General features: G+C 44.5%; 1 protein-coding gene across 1 annotated transcript; it reads right to left on the bottom strand.

The window, feature by feature from the left end:
- Nucleotides 1-7,743: 7,743 nt before the first annotated feature.
- Nucleotides 7,744-11,849, bottom strand: TMEM207 (transmembrane protein 207). Its single transcript, XM_027720803.2, has 5 exons — nucleotides 11,766-11,849; nucleotides 9,913-9,950; nucleotides 9,455-9,499; nucleotides 8,865-9,007; nucleotides 7,744-7,916 (listed from the first exon to the last, which is right to left on the bottom strand). Exons 1-5 carry the CDS (start codon nucleotides 11,838-11,840, stop codon nucleotides 7,744-7,746), a joined length of 474 nt encoding a protein of 157 aa, XP_027576604.1. The 5' UTR covers nucleotides 11,841-11,849.
- Between the last annotated feature and the right edge of the window lie 9,143 nt (nucleotides 11,850-20,992).

Here is a 20,992-nt window from a genome sequence, read left to right as displayed (position 1 = left end):
CCAGCTTCATCCTGCTTAGTAAAGACATTGTTTGGACAAAGAGAGTGAAGATCCAAAATCTGACCTTGTGCATGACAATATGTCTATATTAGCTAGAAACTAGGATAAATGATAGTAAAATCTGTTGTCCCTTTCTATCAAAAGATATTTAAATCCAGTTCAGGACCTACTGCAATCCATGCTGCCATAGGCTGGATGAGGCTGGAGCATTATAGTTTAACAGGTTCCCTAAGAATGAATGTGAAAATTCTTCCATGCCTTTAACAGAAAGAGAAGCTTAGACAGGGCTTTCTTAGAGTTGTTAGGAACTGTTCAAATTCAGTCCTTTCTACTGTGGGCACCATATCATAAGGTCACGGGCACTGGAGGTTGAGAAAAGGCTCTCAGCACAGAGGTGTGTCTGCTCAGGGGCAGTGAAGAAACAACAGTGGAGTCTCAGCACAGCCATGAGTACTCAAGCACCACCAGAGGTAGGCTTCTTCCACGGACTACTTGGTGGTGAGACTGGATTTTCTTCTCCCAGAGAATATGAAGTAAAACCTTATGTTATGTGGGCCAGAGGGGGATGGGATGGCTGAGGATGGAGTGGGCTATGTCTCAGATATCACCTCTGATAGCCCCTACAATGGAAAATGAAGGGGTGAGTCCTCTGATGGATTATCCTGGAAGCAGCATCTTGTGCTGCAGCACGGAACTGATCAACACTGTTAAAACATAACCCAGTCCTGACACAGCTCCTAGTCAAGAAGTACTCAGGCTCTGGAACAGGCAGGACAACAGCAGGTCTGTATGGCTCTGCTGCAGGCTCAAGCACCTCCACAGGGCCCAGGCCATAATGCAACCATCTCAGCAAGAGCCCTCATGGCAGCGCTGCTGCCCAGGAGAGGGAGGTTCGTGCCTGCAGAGTTCATGCTGCTTGGGTTGGCAGTTGTTTGTGTTAGTCCAACTGAAAGCAGGTTATTGCCAACAGATGAGCTGTATTGAACAGATGTAAACACAGTAGGGGAAGCGATGGAGGCTTTTTTACAAGGTTCTGGGAGACAAGGAATACAAGAGTTATGAGTGATGTGATGAATTCACGGATCTCACCAAGAATGCACAAAGAGATCGGAGGTGACAGGAATTTCTGCCTGTTAACTGCATCCAGAGCTTGGTTGTTCTTTTTTTTTTTTTTTTTAAGTTTTTCACAGTCACATCAGAAATGTGTTTGCTGTGGGGTTTTGGGGCAGGAGAGCTGATGCTGCTGATACGCTCTGCCGGGGCAAGGAAGCTCTGGGAACACTTTAGAGTCTGGTTCCTGGGTTGTGCCCCTTCTCCCCTGCTCCTTCAGGGACACGCTGGAAATGAGATGGAGGGTGAACACACCCTAAAGGCAGAGCTGTGCTCAGTGACTGCTCCACTGCCCCCATCCCCGCTCCTGCCCAGAGAGGCAAATGCTCCCTCAACCTCCCCGAGGGAGGAGAGATGCCACAGTGCCACAGGCAGCCTCAGCTCGACTCACGCAGCACACACATGCTCCTGGGTAGGACTTGCTGAGCAAAGACTTCATCAGTTGAACCAAAATTCTGAATCAAAACCTCCCCAGCCTATACGGCCAGCACGTTGTTCCTCCCCACAAACACTCGGGGACACCCTCCAGCCTCTTGTTGCTGTTTTCAATAGCTTTTTCTGAGCATGAAGATTATTTCTTGCTGCAAAGACTTATTCCTTGTTTAGCAAAGGAGAAATGCAGATGTAATTGCAGATCCCAGACCATTGATTTCTCCTGTTCAGTAGATGAGGAGAATTTTGGGCCTTCATCCTAGTGGTCTTCAGCTTGATTTAAGGTAGTGGGAGCTGTTTTGTGACTTGCAACGTGTGGGACACACCAAACAGTGACTCAGTGGGCACTTTGGGATCTAATGCCTATGCCTTGATCAGGGGTGAATATAAAGGACTTGTCTCATTAGTCCCTGCAGCCCTGTGCTCCTTCTGGGGGTACACAAATAGAGCACATGCATACCCCAAATACTATCTTAACTCAGGGTCCATCCTCCTCAAATACACTTGGCATACAAAGAATATACATACAAATATTCTTGCATAAAAGAATATTGCATAAACACTTGTGAACCTCTCTTCTTCAGTATCTGTGTAGAATAAGAGTTAATTTTTTAACCATACTTCTATTCTAGCCAAACTCTACGATAGGTTTTGAGAATCCATCACCTGCACAAGAGGACTAGGAAGAGGTCACAGCAACCCTTAGGTTTGCCAGGTTAATGTTTTGTAACAACTGGTCCAGTGCTGCACTGCTTCATTATTCAAATTCTGCTGACAATCTATCTGATGCTTTGATCAGGTGTTGTTATTTAATTGTTAATCCCTGTTTGATTTAATACTGACACTGGTTTCATGACTGCAGGATTCACTCCTCATTTGCTCATTACCACGTCACAGTGCAGATCCATTTTAGTTTAGTTGTTTATTCATTAGCAAGAAACCTCCCAGAAAGAATACAGGACTTATTTTTTCTTTCAAAATCACAACCAGTCCCTAAGGCTAAAGACATATCAGATGAGCTCAGTTATTAAGGTATTTCCTTAATATCTACTTACATTTCATTCAAGCAGTAGCTGACTAGGAATAACAATAGACTAATTTTACCTTCCTGATCGCCATTGATGACTTACCAAGGTTTTTTTTCTCAATTGTTACTTTCAGCTGAGGCCCAACATTTAATCCTTCAGTTCCAACAGCTTTTTAGGTTTCTCCAGATTTTAACTAACTTCCAAGGAGTATTTTTATGTGTTTGGGCACCTCACTCTTCATTTCCCAGGGCATAGGGAAACTCAGGGACTTAGCTGAGAGCTGGAACTCGCATCTTTCCTCCCTGCTGTACCTGCCCCATGTTGTCTCCTTGAACTGGGGCTTCCTGTTGTCCTCTTCATTGACAGCACACAGATTGGTGCAGTGTGCCAGGGATCCAGCTGGTTGCAGGTTATGAAAAACGGTGAAATGTTGTAGGTAAGCTTTTCGTTGATTTCATGCCTTACAGATAGGTATTGATTTCCCATTTTGATACAGGCAAGTGAGATAGGTAATAAAACAATGACATCTGCAATGGCTGTCCTTTTCTGCATGCAACATTACATCCTCTCACTGCCTTGATCAGCCTTGTTCATAAAGACTTTTAGTTACCCTAGCAGTAATTAGGGCTCACTCTTATTGTGACCTTGTGAACTAGGCTGTCTCCTACTGCAGCTGCATGAATGTTTCCCAAGATACAAATTTCCTGCCCTTCACAAACATTGTTATGTGATTTTGGTGTGGATTCAGTAGATTTGAACAATTATTTTCAGTAGACCGGAACGTTAGTTCAGAATTCTGCTTTTCTTACATATTGTAACATCAGTGAGATATAATAAACGTTGTTGCCTTTGAGTGTCTTGTCTTTCTAACCCACATCCAAGTTTTGCCCTGAAAGGTGTTTTGCCAAGTGACCTGCTTTGACTTCTGTGAGGAAAATCAGTGCTCTCCTGCAAGGACGCACAAAAGGCAGCAGCACAAACAGGACCAGCTCTCGGGTAAGGGGGAGTGATTTTGGAGGCTGTCCAGACCTTTGCTGGTAGCTACAGACCTTGGACGCCAGTGCACACCTATAGTGATTCAAAGAAACCTTTGAACAATCTGAAAAGCACTTTTATTATGGCCGGGGAATGCGAAAGGGGCAGATGTTCTCCCCAGTGCACTCCACTGAGCAAAGGAACACCGTAGCTTTTTATACAGTTTGAAAGTAGCAAGTTTAAAATTATCTATACACACACTCTTTTTGCAGTCTGCCTTGTCTAAATAGACACTTAGTTTTACCTCCTATTCCTACCATTACAGAGTAGTTACATGAAGTTTTATCATTTCAAGCAGTTCCAGGTTCCCCACCCCTCTCTACATGCTAAAAAGCCTTCCCTGTTCCCTAAGCTATTTTTATCTTAATTGCCCACAGTTTGGGCAGAAACTTTTAAGCAGTTTTACATTTTGCAAAGTCATACTTACATAGCTGAATTAACATAGCTAAATTTTATTTCATTTTCATTTCTATTTCAATAGCAACGGCTCTTTGCAGCCATTGACTTTATTCCAGCTCAGATACATATACTTAAAGTAATTTTGTAAAGTTTTCATAAGAGAAAAGTAAAATTTCACCAAGAAAGTGAGGTTTTCTCGCTCAGCTGGGGCTGGACTCCCACAGTTTGCCCTTCTGCATCTGTTAAATATTGTGGGCAGGTGATTAATGACTGAAATACTCTGTTCAACCGCTGTTATAGGGAGCAGAGAACAATTTTCTTCCAGTAGCTTCTGGGTCCCTACTGCAAGATGCCTTTGAGCGAGGAAGAAATGAACCAGAATTGTGCCATCTAGTGACCTGAAGAGGGCGGGCATCTGTCCCCGGCCCCATCCTAATCCTCCCTGCCCATAAGTCTTTGACCCATAATGCAAAATCTTTAGATGACAATAAAAACCCCCATAAATTAATGAGCATAACAATTATTTTCCCATCTTTCATGTCCAATCCTCCTGGCATTCCAGACTGATGCACTGTTATGGCTCAGCTGGCTTTAGTTTTGCTCTATTTTGCCTGAGAGCCAGTTTATGACTTTATTATTCAGTTCTTAACGTGTAGAGGTGAAAGTCCAGCCATGTGCCTCACCATGTTCCCTTTGTCTTTTGCTTCCAGATGGTCACCAAGCAATTAGTGCCTCTGTACTGCTGCCATTTCCCCCTCACAAGGCTTGCTGACAACAAGCTCCTCCACAAATACATCTGCCTTCTACTGTTTTCTGCTTTTTTCTAAAGCCTTTTGCCATTTCTTCTTGAAGTCAGCAGGAAGTATAAGTCAGAGGGTGAGTGGCAGCCAGAGAGTTGCAGCAGAACAAGTGCTTTTCCAAAGTGGACTCTATTCTTCCTGATGTGATGAATTATAAGGGAATGGCTCATCTTTCCTCACAATTCTGGAAACATCAGCCAAACTGCATTAACTGCCCTCATTAAAGTCTGAGTGCTTACAAAAACATAAATCACCAGGCAAAATCTCTGCTTTTGCAAGAATGGGAACACAGGTCTGGAGAAACCTTGTCCATTCTGCTGGAGCATTTGTGGGTAAGGGGGTAAGCTGGGGGAAGCAGCTTTCATAGGCAGCAGTAGGTCAGTGGGGCCACCCCAAATACATTTGTAGAAGGAAGGAGCCAATCCTCTTCTCCATTTCAATGATCAAGCCAAGGACCAGGGCACTGCCCACTTACCCTTCTCTTGGGTCAGTCTCCTTTCCCACCCCAAGCCACCAGCAAGGTCAGTTTGTCTTCCCCCACAGCAACCTTACACTTTTTTGCAGATGCCTCCTGGCCTTCAGCAGTTTTTGGAAGCTCCCGTGGCTTCCTGTCATGTTGCACAGGTACCACAGCACACAGGTTCTCCCATGCTGGGAACTCCAGATGGAGCCTGATTTTGTGACAGCCACTAGGTCACTTTACTACAAGCCACTTGTCACAATTTTGATGGGATAATTTGATTCCTTTTGTGAATAATTAAAGCACCGCAAACATGAAGCTGAACGCACTTGAATGCACACCAGCAGCAGGGAAACAAACCTGTTTCCACAAATGTTTCTGTGTGCTGAAAGCCTCGCTTGCCCTCTGTTGGGTGGCTGGGGAAGAATTTATGGCCTCGGGAATGACTGGTCCTGGCGAAGGAGGGATGCAGAGAGATGGAGGCATTGAAACCAGAGCAGTCCTTGCTTGTTAGCCTCTCTAGCCACCTGATTAGAAGGTGACATTCAATGAAATTAAAGGCAGCAATGTATTTAGAGCCAAGCAATGAATAAGCAGGAGGTGGTAATGTTTTATGCAGTACAGAATGCAGACAACCTGTGGAGTTCACTGCCACAAAGGGGTCACTGAAGCAAGCGCAGTGTGTAGGTGGGAAGAAAGTGATGGCTGATTTAATGCCCACTAACAGGCTGTGCAAGCTGAAGTGACAAACATAATCAAATCTCATGCTTTAGGGCATAAATTGAAGGGGTTGAGTAGTGGAAGCAGTTATGTATATAAAAGGTCTGATCCTGAGAGGTGCTGATTACCTACAATTCATAGTAGTTCAGCCAGGAAAAGGACACTCAGGATTTGCTTGACTTCTCCCCTGGCTGAGTCTGTGCTTACTAATTTTCCTTATTAATAAACGTGGTAATATTTTAGCCTGCTGGCACAAACATTCATTTGGCTACAGCAACATTTATTTCCTTTCACACGAGAGTCAAACATTAAAGCTTCTTCTAAAATAAGATTTTAGAGAGATAATTTGCAGTGGTGTTGGCAAGGAATTTTCTCTCAAAATACGCTGTAATTCTTTATCCGGCAAATGTTCTTATATAGAATCAATATGAGAATACATAAGCACTTCAAAACCCTTAGTGGATTTATATTCCCAGTTTTCTTTCTGAGCACGGGAAGTGGTACTAACCTTGCTCTACAGGTAGGGAGCTGCTCCATGAGCCAGGTTGTGGGCTTCCATTAATCTTTTGGGGTACTGATCCAAGATGGACCCAGCTGCTCAATTTGACCATGAGCTCATGGCTCCATGGACATGCAGTGCATGGTGTGACATCTACCTTTTGCAACAAGAGAGGTCTGACTGCAGCCCCTCAGCCTTTGCCACTGAGAGACCAGAGGCAGAGAGGTCAGGTAGGCTGAATTCAGCCTTCAGTGACCTGCCCATGACAAACAAAAGGAAATCTTTGCTTTCATCTGGAATATGGCTAAGGGGGAAATTCGGCATCTTTCCTCAGTAATTTGAGAACTAGTTAGGCTAACGCCTCCTAGGAATGACTTATGTAGCACTGATCCTGCTTGGGCATTAGGCAGTCTGGATGGCTTCTTAAAGTATTTTTCCATTCTGTCTGCAGTGATCACCTCAAAGAAAATGACATCCTTTATCCTAATAGATTTCTGTAGCTAAGTATTAAATACCTAAGCCCCTAATTCATGTCTGTGGGGAAATTCCACAAGTGTCCTGGGCCATTCAAAACCTGCTGGTCTGCAGTGCTAGGGCAAGAGTAGCTGAGGACAGTCACAATGGAATTAAGAACGGCTCAGATGAGCAAATTCACTTTTTTTCTGTGCTCTGTAACCAGCTCCTGCCACTGCTGCTACTCATAATCCCTGCTTCTTATTTTCTCTTCCCTGACCATAAATTTGCTACCTTTTGCACTAGACAAATCTGATATGCTGTGCTAAATATTTTAAATGTGGCAAACGATCCTTCATCATAGAGTGGCATGATTGCATTACAATGTATTAGAACAACGTGACTTTGCCAGAGGGTGTTTCTTGGCACCACGCCGAGTGAAGGAGGCAGCCCAAGTTTGAGAAGTAACTAGCAAGTCATTTATCAACATTCGGTCCTAAAACACATGGGGCTACACCAGCTCTAGCAGCCTTAGAGAGATAAATCTGGAGGCTGAGACAGAAACTCCAAATACAGATAGGCTTTGAGGAAGCTTCTTAAAATCCAGAGCCATCAAAATGTCAAGCTGAGCTCCTGTGACAGATTCAACACATGCTTTTGGCATTTGTTCTGTTGTATTTAGTCTCCTCTTTTAGGTTCAGATGAAATATGTGCTGCTTTTCAGTCTTTTGGCCAGCCTGTGGTAAGGGCTGATTTGCTCTCACACTCCTGTAGCGTGATGGAAGACCTTTGAAGAGCCAAGTGGAATCACTGGAAGCCAACATGTGGTGTCCAGAGCTTATTTTCCTTCATAACATCCTCATAGGATGGAGGCAACTCAGTTCCCCCAGGGCTGAACTGTGGGGCAGAAGAGGAGGACATCTCTGCAGTCATGCAGGGGCTCAGAGATCCAGAGAATGGGCACTGAGATGCTTCACTCGCTGGGGAAAAAGCAAAGTCACAACCATGCAGGAGACAGGCATGAAGAGCAAGTGTGGGGGTGAGAGAAGTGAGCCCGGGAGGAGCTGCCAAACCACTTGGAAACAAGAAAGGCATGGATGTAATTTTTGAAGCATGGCATCACAAAGCCTTTCACCACAAACTCCAGATACAAGAAGTCAGGACAGAGGCATATGGGTGGGTTTGGGGTGGGTCTTCCCTGTGAAGACACTGCCCATGACCACCCAGAAAGCAGGTAATACATTCAATACATTCTCTGGGAAGAGCTTAGGCTAATGACAGGACAAGATTAATTTTTCTTGGAGGAATGTTGTCTGGCCTAGTCTGATGGTGCTGCTGACCATATTCCAGGTCAGTTATGGGTGTTACACATAGTTATTATAGCCCAGTCCTTGAAAGGCTGGGTGCTCCTGGGGGAATGCTGAGGGTAGCTACCAAAACAAAACCCACCAAGACAAACTTTTGATGGATCTCAGGGTGTATCAACCAGTTAAGCTGCCTACTGGGGTAGCTCAAGTTAGACCAGTGAAGTCTTGCCTGAGTGAGAGATGCAGGACACATGCTGGAAAGGGCTGCTTGACCTCAGTGCCTGTGTCTGCATGTTGGGCCACTGAGCGCCCAGCACTGAGGAGAAAGTCCCACACACCTCCAATGTGAGCCTGGCCAAGCACCTTTGGGACATAATGGACACACAGAGACGGCATCAAGTTCAGCTGAATGTACAACTGGGGAAAAGTGCATGTGGCTTCAGCCCTCCAGTCCACGGTCTGAACACGCCCCCAGGATGCCTGAACCGGGCACCTCACTGTTTACCAGAAACACAGCCCAGCTCCCACTCAAGCCTGGCTACCTCTTTCTGGGTTATGGATGGTCCACAGGAAGCCCACTACGGCTGGCAGGACCTTGCAGCAGGTAGAGACAGGACTAACCACAAAAGGTGTCTGAGCTGCTGAGGGCGAAGACAGCCACGGTGCGTTGGCGGGACAGGCAGCTCCGCTGTTTCAGCCAGCACTGCAGGCAGCAGCAGATCCCACAGGACAGGAGCAAGGCCAGGAAAAACAACATCAGGAACCTAAGGCAGAGGCAGCAGGGGAGGAACAGTGCCATTACCATCTGCAGACAGCACTGACAGATGGCTGCATGTCTTCAAATTAACATATTCATTAACATCTTTTGCAAATAGCCATTAAATGTTGCCGTTTCCCCACCAGCATACTGGACATGATCAAAGTCTCCAGAAACCAATGTCTCAGGCCTGAGTGCTCAGCGACAAGTGCTGGCTGGAAATTCAAATATTTCTCCCTGAAATCATCCATCGTTTTTTCCCAGCTCAGTTGTCAGCGTACAGTGAGGAGGATATGGATAAATGATTCCCATTAGTTTGTAAAGACAGAACACAGGGACAGCCCAGGAGCAATGCTCTCTAGCTATCAGTCTCTCTCAATGCCTTTCTCTCTGTATATCCATCAAAGAATATTATTTGTCAGTTTTTTCCCTCTAAAGCAGATCTGAAACTTACCACACATACCAGCTGCTAAAATTTTCATCGCTCTGTCCAATGCACCTAAAAAGGGAAAGATAAAAGGGACGTTCAGTCCAGTGTGAGGGGACTGTACCCACTCCAACACGTCTACCAACACAAAGAAAAGCATCATCAGAAAGTAGAAGACTGAGAGTTTTCCTCCATCAGGGGAGCCCTATTAAAAGCTTCTCTATGTAGATGGGAGCAGATGCAGATGATGTACGAAGCAGAGTGCAACTGGTTTGCCTTTCAACACTGGCACCCGCCACCAGCGTTTTTGCTGAAAACCCAAAGGGTTGCCAATCTCCGTTTCCTCTTTGGGAAAAAACTCTAAATGGCCCTTTCCTGGAAGCGTTCATTCCTCTGCTGTGCTGGTGTGCCAGGCAGGAGCACAGCATCCCTGAAAGAGCCCAGGGTGGAGGCAGCCACGGGTGAGAGAATGAAGCCACACTCACCTCTCGCCAAGCTCACAGTCCAACTCAGAGTCTGCTAACTGAAAACACACATGTAAATCACAGAGGGCAGATATGTGTTGGTTTTTTCACAATTTACCAGTACAATTACTGTTCTTAGAGTGGGAAGTCTGAGAGGAAGAGCCATACAGGTGCTGGTCCTGCAGGGTTGAAAACCAGACCTCTCCCTAGGGACCATAAGGCTGAGCTCTTGCCTCTGTGGATCTCTACTGAGCCAGCTCATATCAAAAACAGCAGATAACTTCACCAAGAGGTCAATAAATTCAGTAGTTTGCAGATGAAAGCTAGGCCAAGGAGAAAGCATTCCTTTTGATGTGAAAGAGGGAAAGACAAGTGTCATGGTTTGAGATAGTTGTGAAACACCCACCGGAATCAGAGATCTGTTTGCTGAACTGGGCTTTGCTGTTCAGAAATGTCTGCTGAAAATGTCCCACAACCAAATTCTTGATCTGTGGCTCTTGATCTTTCCATCAGCTAATTGTGTGTGAATGCATCCATAAATAGGAGCTCTTTTGACCAGATATGTGCTGTACCAAGCATTTTCCTCTTTTCAGGTAGTGGTGGTGCATCATTCCCAGAGTCAAGTTTCAGGTATTGCAAATATGTGAACCTGAAACCTGTTTTTCAAGTTTATTTTTGCAAGCCTTGTTGATCTTAGCCTCAGTTTCAGATCATCTGGGCAAAAAGTAACCAGAGTGGTTCATCAGTATAATTAAATCAAATTCAATAGAGTTTTTGGCTGACTTGTGTTAGGTGTGTTATAATAGTTGCCCAATGTTATTACTAAAAATTCAGATCAGGTATAGAGTTGCAATGACACTGGGAAGTAGAATGAACAAGATAGAAGAATTTAGATTTATTTATTTATTGGAAAAAAGTGCCAGAATGTAATTTGTAAATCGTTAGTTTGGATTTCCCTCTGTGTTTATCCAAAACATGTAGAGATTTCTGACTTTCTTTGAGTCCAACTAAAATGCTCTGTTCTGAATTATAAATTTGTATCAAATATGTAGAATTGAGAGATCTCATTTTACATTTCTAAGTAACAGGACTTCTTTGGAGGCACTTTGTTATGCAAAGCTTGTGCCACTGTAAACAGCAAGAAATCCCCCCCCAAATCTCTATAATGTGTCTGATCCTGTGCACAAACTGCCTTTCCATCCCTAGTTTCACCAGAGATCTTGAGGTATAGTAAGTCTTTCATATAAAGTGCTATCTATGAAATTTAATGAGTGGCTGAAATACAAATGAGGAATAGAGAAAAAGACAGAAGCTTCAACTCTTCTAGATGTGTCCTTTTAAAACTGAGCTAATTTACCATGTCACACATGCACCCTGGTGCAGAATATTTTAATTTTTTTTTTTTGCGCTTCAACTGATTATTAAAATAACAGGTCAAAAGCAAATAGGTGGTTGCTGTGATTACATATACCCTGAGTATTCTTCATGGCTGAATGACATCCTTTGGACTCTCTTTTATCATCCTTCAAACTACCTCAGCAGAGCCACCTTAGCATAGTTAAACTGCAGCAAAGTGCATCTGCTCTGAGGCAGTAATCTGTCAGAGCAGCCAAACACCCACCCGTGCTGCTGAAGCCCCAAGCTCTTCCATTTCAATAGCTGTAGACAGAATAAAGGATTAAGGCAGTCATGTTTTCTCTGCATTAATTGGAACTGTTGTGAGCATTAAATCTTCCCCACATTCATCAGGTCCTCAAAAAAAACCTTCACCAAAAAAAAAGTAAACATGGCTGATGACTAAATTCATAAAAGCTGAAATCTTCCCCCCAGAAAATCCCTAAAATCAGCTGGGTCCCAGTGAAGGGTTTGGTTACCTGGAAGAAGGTTAAACACAGAACTCCAGTTCCTATGATCCATGAAGTGAAACACAAAGCTCCAGATCTCTGCATTACTAGTGCAAGAAACTTTAGAAGAGCTTTGTTTGCAGCAGTGTTTTACCCTCTGTAATTTGGTGCTTTTAAAACTTCTCTGCTCATTGTGCCTTCAGCCAGAGAACACGTTACCCAATGGCTTCCTGCGCTTCAGAAATTACCGCTAGCCAGAGAGTTGGGTTTGCATGGACACAACTCAGCTACTAGAAGTTAAAGGAACACTAGTTTAAGGTCAGCACCTTGCGGTTGTTTCGGTATTTTCACAGCTGTTCACAAATTCCTGCTGCTGAAGCTTAGTTCCATATTAACCCACGGCTGCATTTAACAGGACCTGCTACAAATAAAGAGTCACTGGAGCCCGTACCGTGAGGCCACGCTTTCATTTCATGCTGCCTTCAGCTGGAGTACTGGCATTACAGAAAAAGGGAAGCTACTTCCAGCCATGTTCTATGCACTCTGCCTACCACCTCAAGTGTGCACCAAGGGTGAAGGAAAGCCTTCCCAGCCAGAGGCAACCACCACCAGCACCCTAACTCCATTATACAGCTTCTGGAGTTTGGTTTGCTGGGAAAATGCAGCCAAAAAAACCCCACATAGACCCAGTGATTCTCCCAAGGGACACAGCATTTCATTGTGCATTGTTCCTTTCATAAGGACTGATTAGATTCCCCCAGATACATCCAGGTGATGTGGTTAAACAGGGGTAGAAGATGGTTTGCACCAGAGCTCTGATCCTCTCAGAACGGACAATCCTGGTTTGTTCAGCAGTCAGTAATAGGTTGTCACAGGAGTTTACAGCCCGTGGCTGAAATGCACCATTAACTACAGTTCTTCCAGATTTAACACAAAGGGTGTTGCCATGAATATGTTTAATCCTCACTCCAGAGTTAAGCATTATGTTGTGATGCCATTACTTCCGTAATGATTGACAAAGCCGAGCTGCTCTTGAGATGTACCTCTGTGGCTTTGCTTCAGCTGAAAGGTCAAGAAGTCTAACCAACTGTGATATACGTACTCAACCAAGGTTTGTTATTTAATGTTTGGGTTTTGCATAAACCTAGGCCAAACCCCGGTGTTCTCAAATGTTTACTTTCAGCTCAGTACTAATGAAAGGTGAGCCTCTGAAACTATACCCTCTGAGAAGGCATCTCTCATGATTTTGCTAAGTGCATGTGCTATGCAATATAAGTGGTCTGAACATGCTGTCTTGCTTCAGACCAATCCTTTTCAGTGTTGTTCAACAGTAAATTGCCAAAACAATTTCTTAGCTGTTTCCTTAAAAGAAAAAGCTCCTGCAGTATAAAAATGTACACAGCCTTGCTGGAAACTGTGTGACTCTTACAATTTCAGGCTTCAAAGAGATCATTCATCATTGAACTAATTTCAGATTTCTTCCTCTCACAATTACTTCCCTAGCATCATCACCCAGGGTACTTCCAATTTAGAGCCACCAAATGGATCATCCCCAGTATTTTGGGGGGCAGGTACCTCAATGAGCTCCTGGTACTGAAAAATATCATATAGCATCTGTTCTGGGTCTATTTCTAGAAAAAAAAAAGGAAAGGATTGAATTCTGCCACTGCTCAGCTTCCTGGCTTTGAGGCAAACTTTGATTTTTTCTGCTGGTTAGTCCCATACAGAGGTTTCAAGTTATGATGGCAATTTGTGAAGCCTGTCCCTACATTTTCTGTAATGATGCCAAGAGGAGAGAGTTGGCTTAAAGGGGGTCCATGAATAGCCCTGTCTTTTGCTTCAGGTGTGATCCTGATATTGAAAAGAGCTGCTGCTTCAGCAGGAAAACTCTCCCTGTCCATGATCAGCTGAGCAGCTTGAATACATGAATATATAACATAAAGAGCCTCAGCACTTGCTCTAAGGCAGTCAGGACCAGACACCAAAAACCCAGAGGAGCTCTGCACTGAGACTCCCAGGGAGCTGTGACCCCTCCTGCTGTGGCTCCACTGCCTTCAGGATTTTGCAAAACTGAGAGACCCACCTTCTGGGTGGGTCCAAGGGCTAGCTCCGTGTCCAAGGGCTAGCTCCAGTCTGAGCAATTTTTTCTAGGGTTTTTTTCCTGCCCTCCATGAGGAGATATACGCACACATACACAAAGGTAGCGCCTGTTCCCTCCTCCTCTACCTACTGGATGAAAAGTTTGGTAACTCTTCCCTCCTCATTTATATCCACATCATCTATGGAGTTGTGAGGCTGCTCCCTGATAGATTTTAACTCGTGGCCATTAGATTAACATTCTGTTATTTCCTCATCACCTTATGTCGTTGCTAGGTGACAAATGCATCTCCCAGGCAGCAACAGGGACTACCACAACATAGAGCAATTTATGACTGTCCATTATCTCTTTGCTTAATGTGCCCAGTCCTTTCAATGGGAGGAAGATGTGCAGTTCTAGGATCATCCAAAGGGTAACTTTTAGAGTTACCAGAGAAACCACCTCCACTGGGGGGCTGGCTCTTGCTAGGCTTCACAAAATTGAATGAGAGCTTGTGACATGGGAGGAATTTGGAGAAGCTGATTTACCTTGTCAAGTCTGCCAGGGTCAAGATGGGATTCGGGGTCTGAATTTCAGGAACTGAGCTCCAACTTGTATTTATGTGCATTAGAAGTGATAGTCTTTAATTGCTTGAGTGTCGTACAATTAATTTCAGACATGCTTTTAGATTGAGACAAAGTTTCAGGGAACCTCTGGATTTTGGTGAGAGTGGGAGGCAATTTACTGGCAAACAGGAGTCCACACAGAGCCCCTGGCAGCCTGTTAGCACAGCTAGCAGTTTAAACCTGTTTAAAGTTCTTCTCTAGCTGCCTTCAGAGCATTTGGTGGCCGCTAGGGACGACTTTCGGGGAAAGCAACCACCTTGCTAAGCCCTGACCAGCCTCCCAGTACAGTCCAGAATGAGACTGCGAAAGACTTCTTCTGAAGGCAAACAAGGAGAGTGGCAGGAGGAGAGGTGGGACAGACACAGGGAAAGACATGGAACAGAATGGTGAACGTGCAGAGATGTGATGTGGAGGGGAGACAAGGTACAGGAGGGTGGCCCTGCTCTCTAAATTAAGGTCATCCGACAAGTTAACTAAGCACATTGGCTTTTGTGTACTGTAGTGTTTTCACATCACCACCGCAGTGAATTCTTCCTCCAGTTCAAGGCCACTGGGATCTCTCCCCTCCCTACTCAACTTTGCTGCCATGGCTGTCTCACCTGCATCCTTGACATCTATGCTGCCAGGCTGCCATCATCCCTTCTGGCCTGTCCTGGGAAGACTCAGGACATGTAAACTCAGTTTAGCCAAAGAGAAAAGCAGGGTAACAGGGAGAACTGAGAACTGAGTGTTGCCAGTCTGCAACAGGAGAACTAAAGCAGCTTTGGTCTCATCCTCACTAAAGGAAAGCCACAAGGAGCTGCTCGCTCCCCATGCACACACACTGAGATGACTAAATCCAGCACTGGGGAGAGCTATTTAAGCTAATGGCCAGTGCTGGCACGGGAATAAATGGAAGCAAACCAGCCATGAATAAATTGAGGCTGGAAATGCAAAGAAGGTTCACCCCATCCGGAGCAATGAGGTTGAGCAGCAGCTTGTCCGTGGGAAGAGTGTGGGCATGAAACCAAATGGCTCCTGGGATGCAAGTCATCGAGCTTCCGCAGGAGATGTAACCACTTCAGTGGGACTTTCTGACCCAGGGAGCCCTTTCCCACCTCATGGAACCACGGCCATCAGTTCTTAGACCCTCAGATCCCTCCACGTGCACAGGAGTTAGCCAACAATACCCCAGGCTTGAGTGAGCGAGGAAGGATGAACACTTTAAAACAAGCCTTGGTAGAGCTGGCACAGCCTGTTGTCTTTCAGAAGGATTATAACCAGTTGCTGCTTGCTGATGAATACGGCCCTTTGTGAGCCTGTGTGGGGGACGTGCTGCACAGGAGGAAGGAAAGACTCGGGCACTGATTTAAATGAATGCAAACAAGGATGACATTGTTCAGCTGCATCCTCCCCAGGAGCGAGGCTTGGAGGCTTCAGAGGTCACCCCTCAGGTCTGATGCAACTGCAGTTACCTTGTAGCTCTGGATAGTCCAGAGAGCCCTTTTGTTTGTTTTGCTGTATCAGTAGGGAAAATCCAGCAGAGAATGGGGTCAGTGAAGCCCTTTGCCTGGCAGAAAGTTTAGCTTTCTGGAAAGCTAAAAAAGGAATCTCCTTTAGGTTAGTCATTTGTAAAAGAGATTTCTCCTATATGTGCATGCATATCCTCAACTGAGAACTACAGAAAACTCTTCAATGCATAGGTGTTCATACATTCATGGGAAGTCAAAACTTTAAAACTACCCAAAGTATAAAGTGCATTGATGTGTTAGAAATTGCTGTGAATTATCCAAATACTGCTGTTCCAACCCTATAATGAATACTTGAAATAAATATTGTAACAACTGAAATATTAAGCTTATATAAAAGGATTTCGGCAGGAGCGTTCTTGCTCTGGAATTCACAACAACTTTGAGAAGTGCACGTTTCTAGCAAGCATGTTGTGTATGCTGATGACTGGTACTGACTCTGCTCTCATCATTAAATACAGAAATCAGTGTGCAGTGTTTTACTGACAGCTGTGTGTGGTGGGCCAGGGGAAAGCTGAAAAATTTAGGAAAGCAAGGATTCCACCCCCTCCCGTTTGATGTTTTTTTTAAAACTTAAGATGGATCCTGAAAAAAAAAAAAAGTGCCTAAATAACAGGATTTGGACTAAGCCTAGCAGTTGTTTAGTTTTATGGGAGAATTCAGATCTCAGAATTACATTTTAAGATCTGCTGCATCTGAGAAATAAATGGTAGTTGGACTTGTCTTATTTCTGTCTTGGACACTAGGACATGAGATAATCCCCAGCTCTACCACTTCCCAAATACCCATGAACTTCTGTATATTACAGCCCACCTGAAAAAAGAGCTTAAGAAACCTTTCATCTCACAATCTCTCCATATACCACTAGACCTCCCACAGAGCTTGTCAGAAATCAGTTCAAAGGGCTGGATAACCCTCGAGACTTGAGGAACAGAAAAGCAGAACTAAGGATAAAGCTGATAAAATTAAAAGTAGCTTGAATAAAGAGAAAGATGAAGCATACCAGAAATACAAAGTAATCATCAGCAGAAATTTTTCCCTTTTGGTTTTCTAATGTGAAATCGAAGCTGATTACAACTACTCGGACCCTGAAGCCTGCTGCTGTTTCTTTGTGCTCAAACAGGTCCTCTTACCTTTAATCAGATAAAATTGTATGTGTATTTTAAACATTTGAAATTATAGTTGGCTTTTAATACTTTTTCATAATTTTTTTTGTTACTCTGTTGCCAGGAAGTAAGAAATTACAGTTAAGAAAATTAAAAGCCCTTAGTATTTTAATCCCTGTAATTTAGTTAGCTGCTGGATGTATAAAGGCAAAAGGAGAATAAATTGCTTGAAAGCAGATAGAGGCTTCATTTTCCCCTGCTTTTGAGTTACTGATATCACATTGGACACCACATGGGAGGTTTTGGCTGAGAAATTAACATTAGGCTATCTGGCACATCCTGAAACATATTTTCAAGTCAATTTTCCAGGCAGAACCATTTAACAAGGAGTGCTGAAATACATCACTGCCAGTCGTTATGTCAGCTGGCTCATGTGCTACTGCACCAAGAAACCCTGTGTTCCAGGGGTCAACTCTGCAAGAGGGACCACATGGGCACAGGGACATGTACTTGTCTCCTGGTGCCTCCTGCAACACCCAGACTCCAGGTACCAAAGGCCATCCTGTGTCCTTCAGTGAAGACATTTGCTAATGTTTCAGCCTAAGGCTTCCTCAGATTATCCCAATACCTATTGGCTCCTGCCCTAGTTGACTGATTACCTTCTACCTTGCATCTTGTATTCTTGCCAGTTGCCCTTTCTGGGATTATTTTGAATTGCTGAGGGCCTCAGCTGCAGCCTGTCCCCTGCCAAGCACACCCAGCCCATCTGGGCTCCGTGCAGGGAAGGGAAGTGATTTCAGACCCTCATTTCTTGCAGGCAGAGTCAGTTCAGAACTGGCTGTAGCCACACACCTGTGTGCCCAGAATTAGTGAGGGGTGATATCAGCACTTACGGATTCAAGAAACATGGCATCAGCCGGCTGCTCTCCAACTTTCCTCTTGTGACAGGTAAAGAGTCAAATGCTCTGCCTGGGAACATGGTGAGCTGATGCTTGGGGTGCGACGTGTACCCATCTGCCCTGTACTCCCCACGCCTGCTGCAGCAGCGAACCTGGGATCAGGGTAGAGATGAGACAATGAGGCTCCTCTGGGTTTGCTTTTCCTCCACATCAGAGCCCTGTCGCACAGCCAGGCTGCCCTCCAGCCACCCATCTCACCTCCTCTCCAGGTTGGTGCCAGGCTGAGAAACAACGTCTGGAAGACCAGATGGAGAGCTTTCATCTTCCCCCTGCTCTGCAGGAGTTTGCTGCACATATAAACAGAGAGAGATATGGGGGATGCTTCCAGGGCAGACAGGGATTGCAAATAAGACCACGCAAGAGGAATGCTTAGCATAGCCTCTTCTCCCCCTCAACAGCTTTACCATTTTACTTAATCTCCCACTTTTACGTCTTCCCCAGTAATATATCTGAAGAACACACTCCTGTTTATAGTTTCAACATAAACAGCCAGGCACCGCACACTTCTTTCTTTTAAATCACACTTTGATTTCCCCACTGACTCCTACTTCTGCTCCTTCAATTTTCCTCTGGCCAAGCAGCATTGTCCTAGCAATATGAATCTTCCCAAGCTCATCTGCCCTCCCTAGAAACCTGCTCAAATTCATCGGAAAACCTTATCCTATCTTGAAGGAGGTTTTTATACCCCCTCCATCTCCCACAGGTCTTTGCAGCTCTGGAAGGAAAAGATGTAAACACTCAGAACTGCCCTTAAAACAGTTGAGGGTAGTTGGAAGGGAAAATGATCCTCCTCCCTTAATTAGCTCTAGTGATAATTTCCCTCTTCTGGAGCAAACAACCTTCTACTGACCAATTCCTTCTTTGTTTTTGCAGAGGTCCTTTTTGTACTGTAATAGCACTTAAATGGGCTGTATAAATGTAAGCCTCCTGATACATATGAGAGTCTAGATGTCAGAGAAGGGACACTCTTCTCACTTCCACCAGGATGGCAATCTATATTAGATGTGAATCTAATTTTTTAAACTTCCTCATTCTTACAAGATTACAGAAGTAATTTCTGTACCACCTCTCCTGAGTCTCTCCAGTGTGTTACAGATACCAATGAGCTCTAATACTGTGAGAGAAGAAGAAAATATTTAGCTTCATTCTCACTTGTGATGCTTGGACACATTGCTTGTGTGACAGAACAGAGACTTCCAGGGTCTTGGTGGGAATGCTGGGGCTGGAACTCAGGAGTGCTGAGTTTCAGCTATGTTGTGTTAAGTATAAGAGCTTCCATTTCTAAAAGATATTCACTGAAAATCACAGCTCAGGCACCCACCTCATCTCCTGTGCAGAGATCTCTTCTGCCTTGATATTCTCATCCACACTCCAATGATCACCCTATTCTTGCAAGCCCTAGTGTCAGGAACATAAGGAATGGGCCTAATCCTACCAGACACAGAGTTCCCACTGCCTGCAGGCAGGGTGGATGGTGCTGGGACATCCTCGGGGTGAAACCTGGGCTGTCCACTCCTGCCAGGCAGGATGTTACACCGAGGGCCCAACACTGGTGCAGAGTGGGCCCTGAGTGGAGCACGACCATCTGTGAATTTACTATTCCTTCTCAAATGCTAATTAGTTATTTACATAAAACTTTGGAACATTTTAATTAGTTGCGTTAATTTAGAATTCACAGAAGAGAGCTATAAAAGTCTATTATATGGGACGCTTATTCAAATGAAGCTTGAAATGGCACATGGTGATGTACTCACAAATCTCCTGCCAGCACAGTGAGAAAAATGAGAGGGTGGCCAGGCTTTGAGTGAGGCAGCAGGAGACTGGCATTTCTGATGCACTGGGTAAAGCTGAGAAGCTGGTCCTCGTTATGGAGATGGCCCTTTCCCACTTGATGTCTCAGCTTGACAGCCCCAAATTCATATTGTCCAGTTATTGTATTTGATGTGTCCTCCTCCTCATGGAAGCATTTTCAGTTCTCTCTTTTTTATCTGACAGTTATTTTTTTTTAAACTTGTAGGAATGATTAGGTTTGAGTTTGTTTGTGATGATTCAAATCAGGCTAAAAATGGCCAGCATTTGTGGAGTCAGAGCAGTGAGATGAATGGACATCAGTCCATCAGTAATGTGATCATGCTGCCCTGTTTCTTTAGGAGATTAGGTGATGCAAACAAATACCCTTCAAATACAGACTTGCCAGGTGGTCTATAAGCTCCCCTTGATCGGCTTCACAAGTCTTTGCCATCCAGCTCAAGCCCTGGGATGGGCACCACAAGGCTGCCAACCTCCCTCCTGCTCTGTACAGGCTGTGGCAGCACATCCAGGCAGCATTCCTCTGCCATCCCACCTGTGGGTACTGCCTGCACTGGCAATAAAGGCAAAATGTGCTGGTCCTGCCTCAGCTGGACCTTTATTCTCAAGGCAGATGAAGAAGGGTTTTCCTTCATCATCTTTTCCATGGCACTAAATTCAACTAAAGCAAAGATGCCTGGAAGTGGATTTATTGACAACTCTGTAAATCCATCTATCTCGAGTTGCTACAGAATCTAAATTACCCCATCACCATTAATCCCAAGATAGACAGTTGCCAAAGCAGCTCTATAAAATAAGAGAAACTCTGCCCTAAGTTTTCATCTGCAGGGAAAACTGTTTTCTATATAAAATACAGCCCAAGTTACCTCTTGAGGTTTAAGACTTGATCCAATAAATCTAGAATAACTTTCTTGGAAATCATCTTCCTTGAAGTAAGGTAAGGTTCAGCATCACATCCAGTAGTGACAGAGCTGCTCTCTGCCTGAAGAGCTGGAGGACAGCATGGAGCAAGGGAAACGCGATGGTATATCCAAAACATTATAAACAGAATTCATGGGTGGTGACATTAAAAGTAAGAGGAAACCACAAATTCTTATGTGCTCCATGACAAAACGCCTGTTTTCTTGGTGCTCACAAGAGGTCTAGGAATATTTTAATGTCATTTTCTGAAA

This window comes from Pipra filicauda, unplaced genomic scaffold (genome assembly GCF_003945595.2).
Source record: "Pipra filicauda isolate LSUMZ 115617 unplaced genomic scaffold, ASM394559v2 scaffold98_size3848907_pilon, whole genome shotgun sequence".
Lineage (NCBI taxonomy): Eukaryota > Metazoa > Chordata > Aves > Passeriformes > Pipridae > Pipra > Pipra filicauda.
The sequence above is the reverse complement of the archived record's forward strand: the minus strand, read 5'-3'. Positions and strand labels throughout refer to the sequence as shown.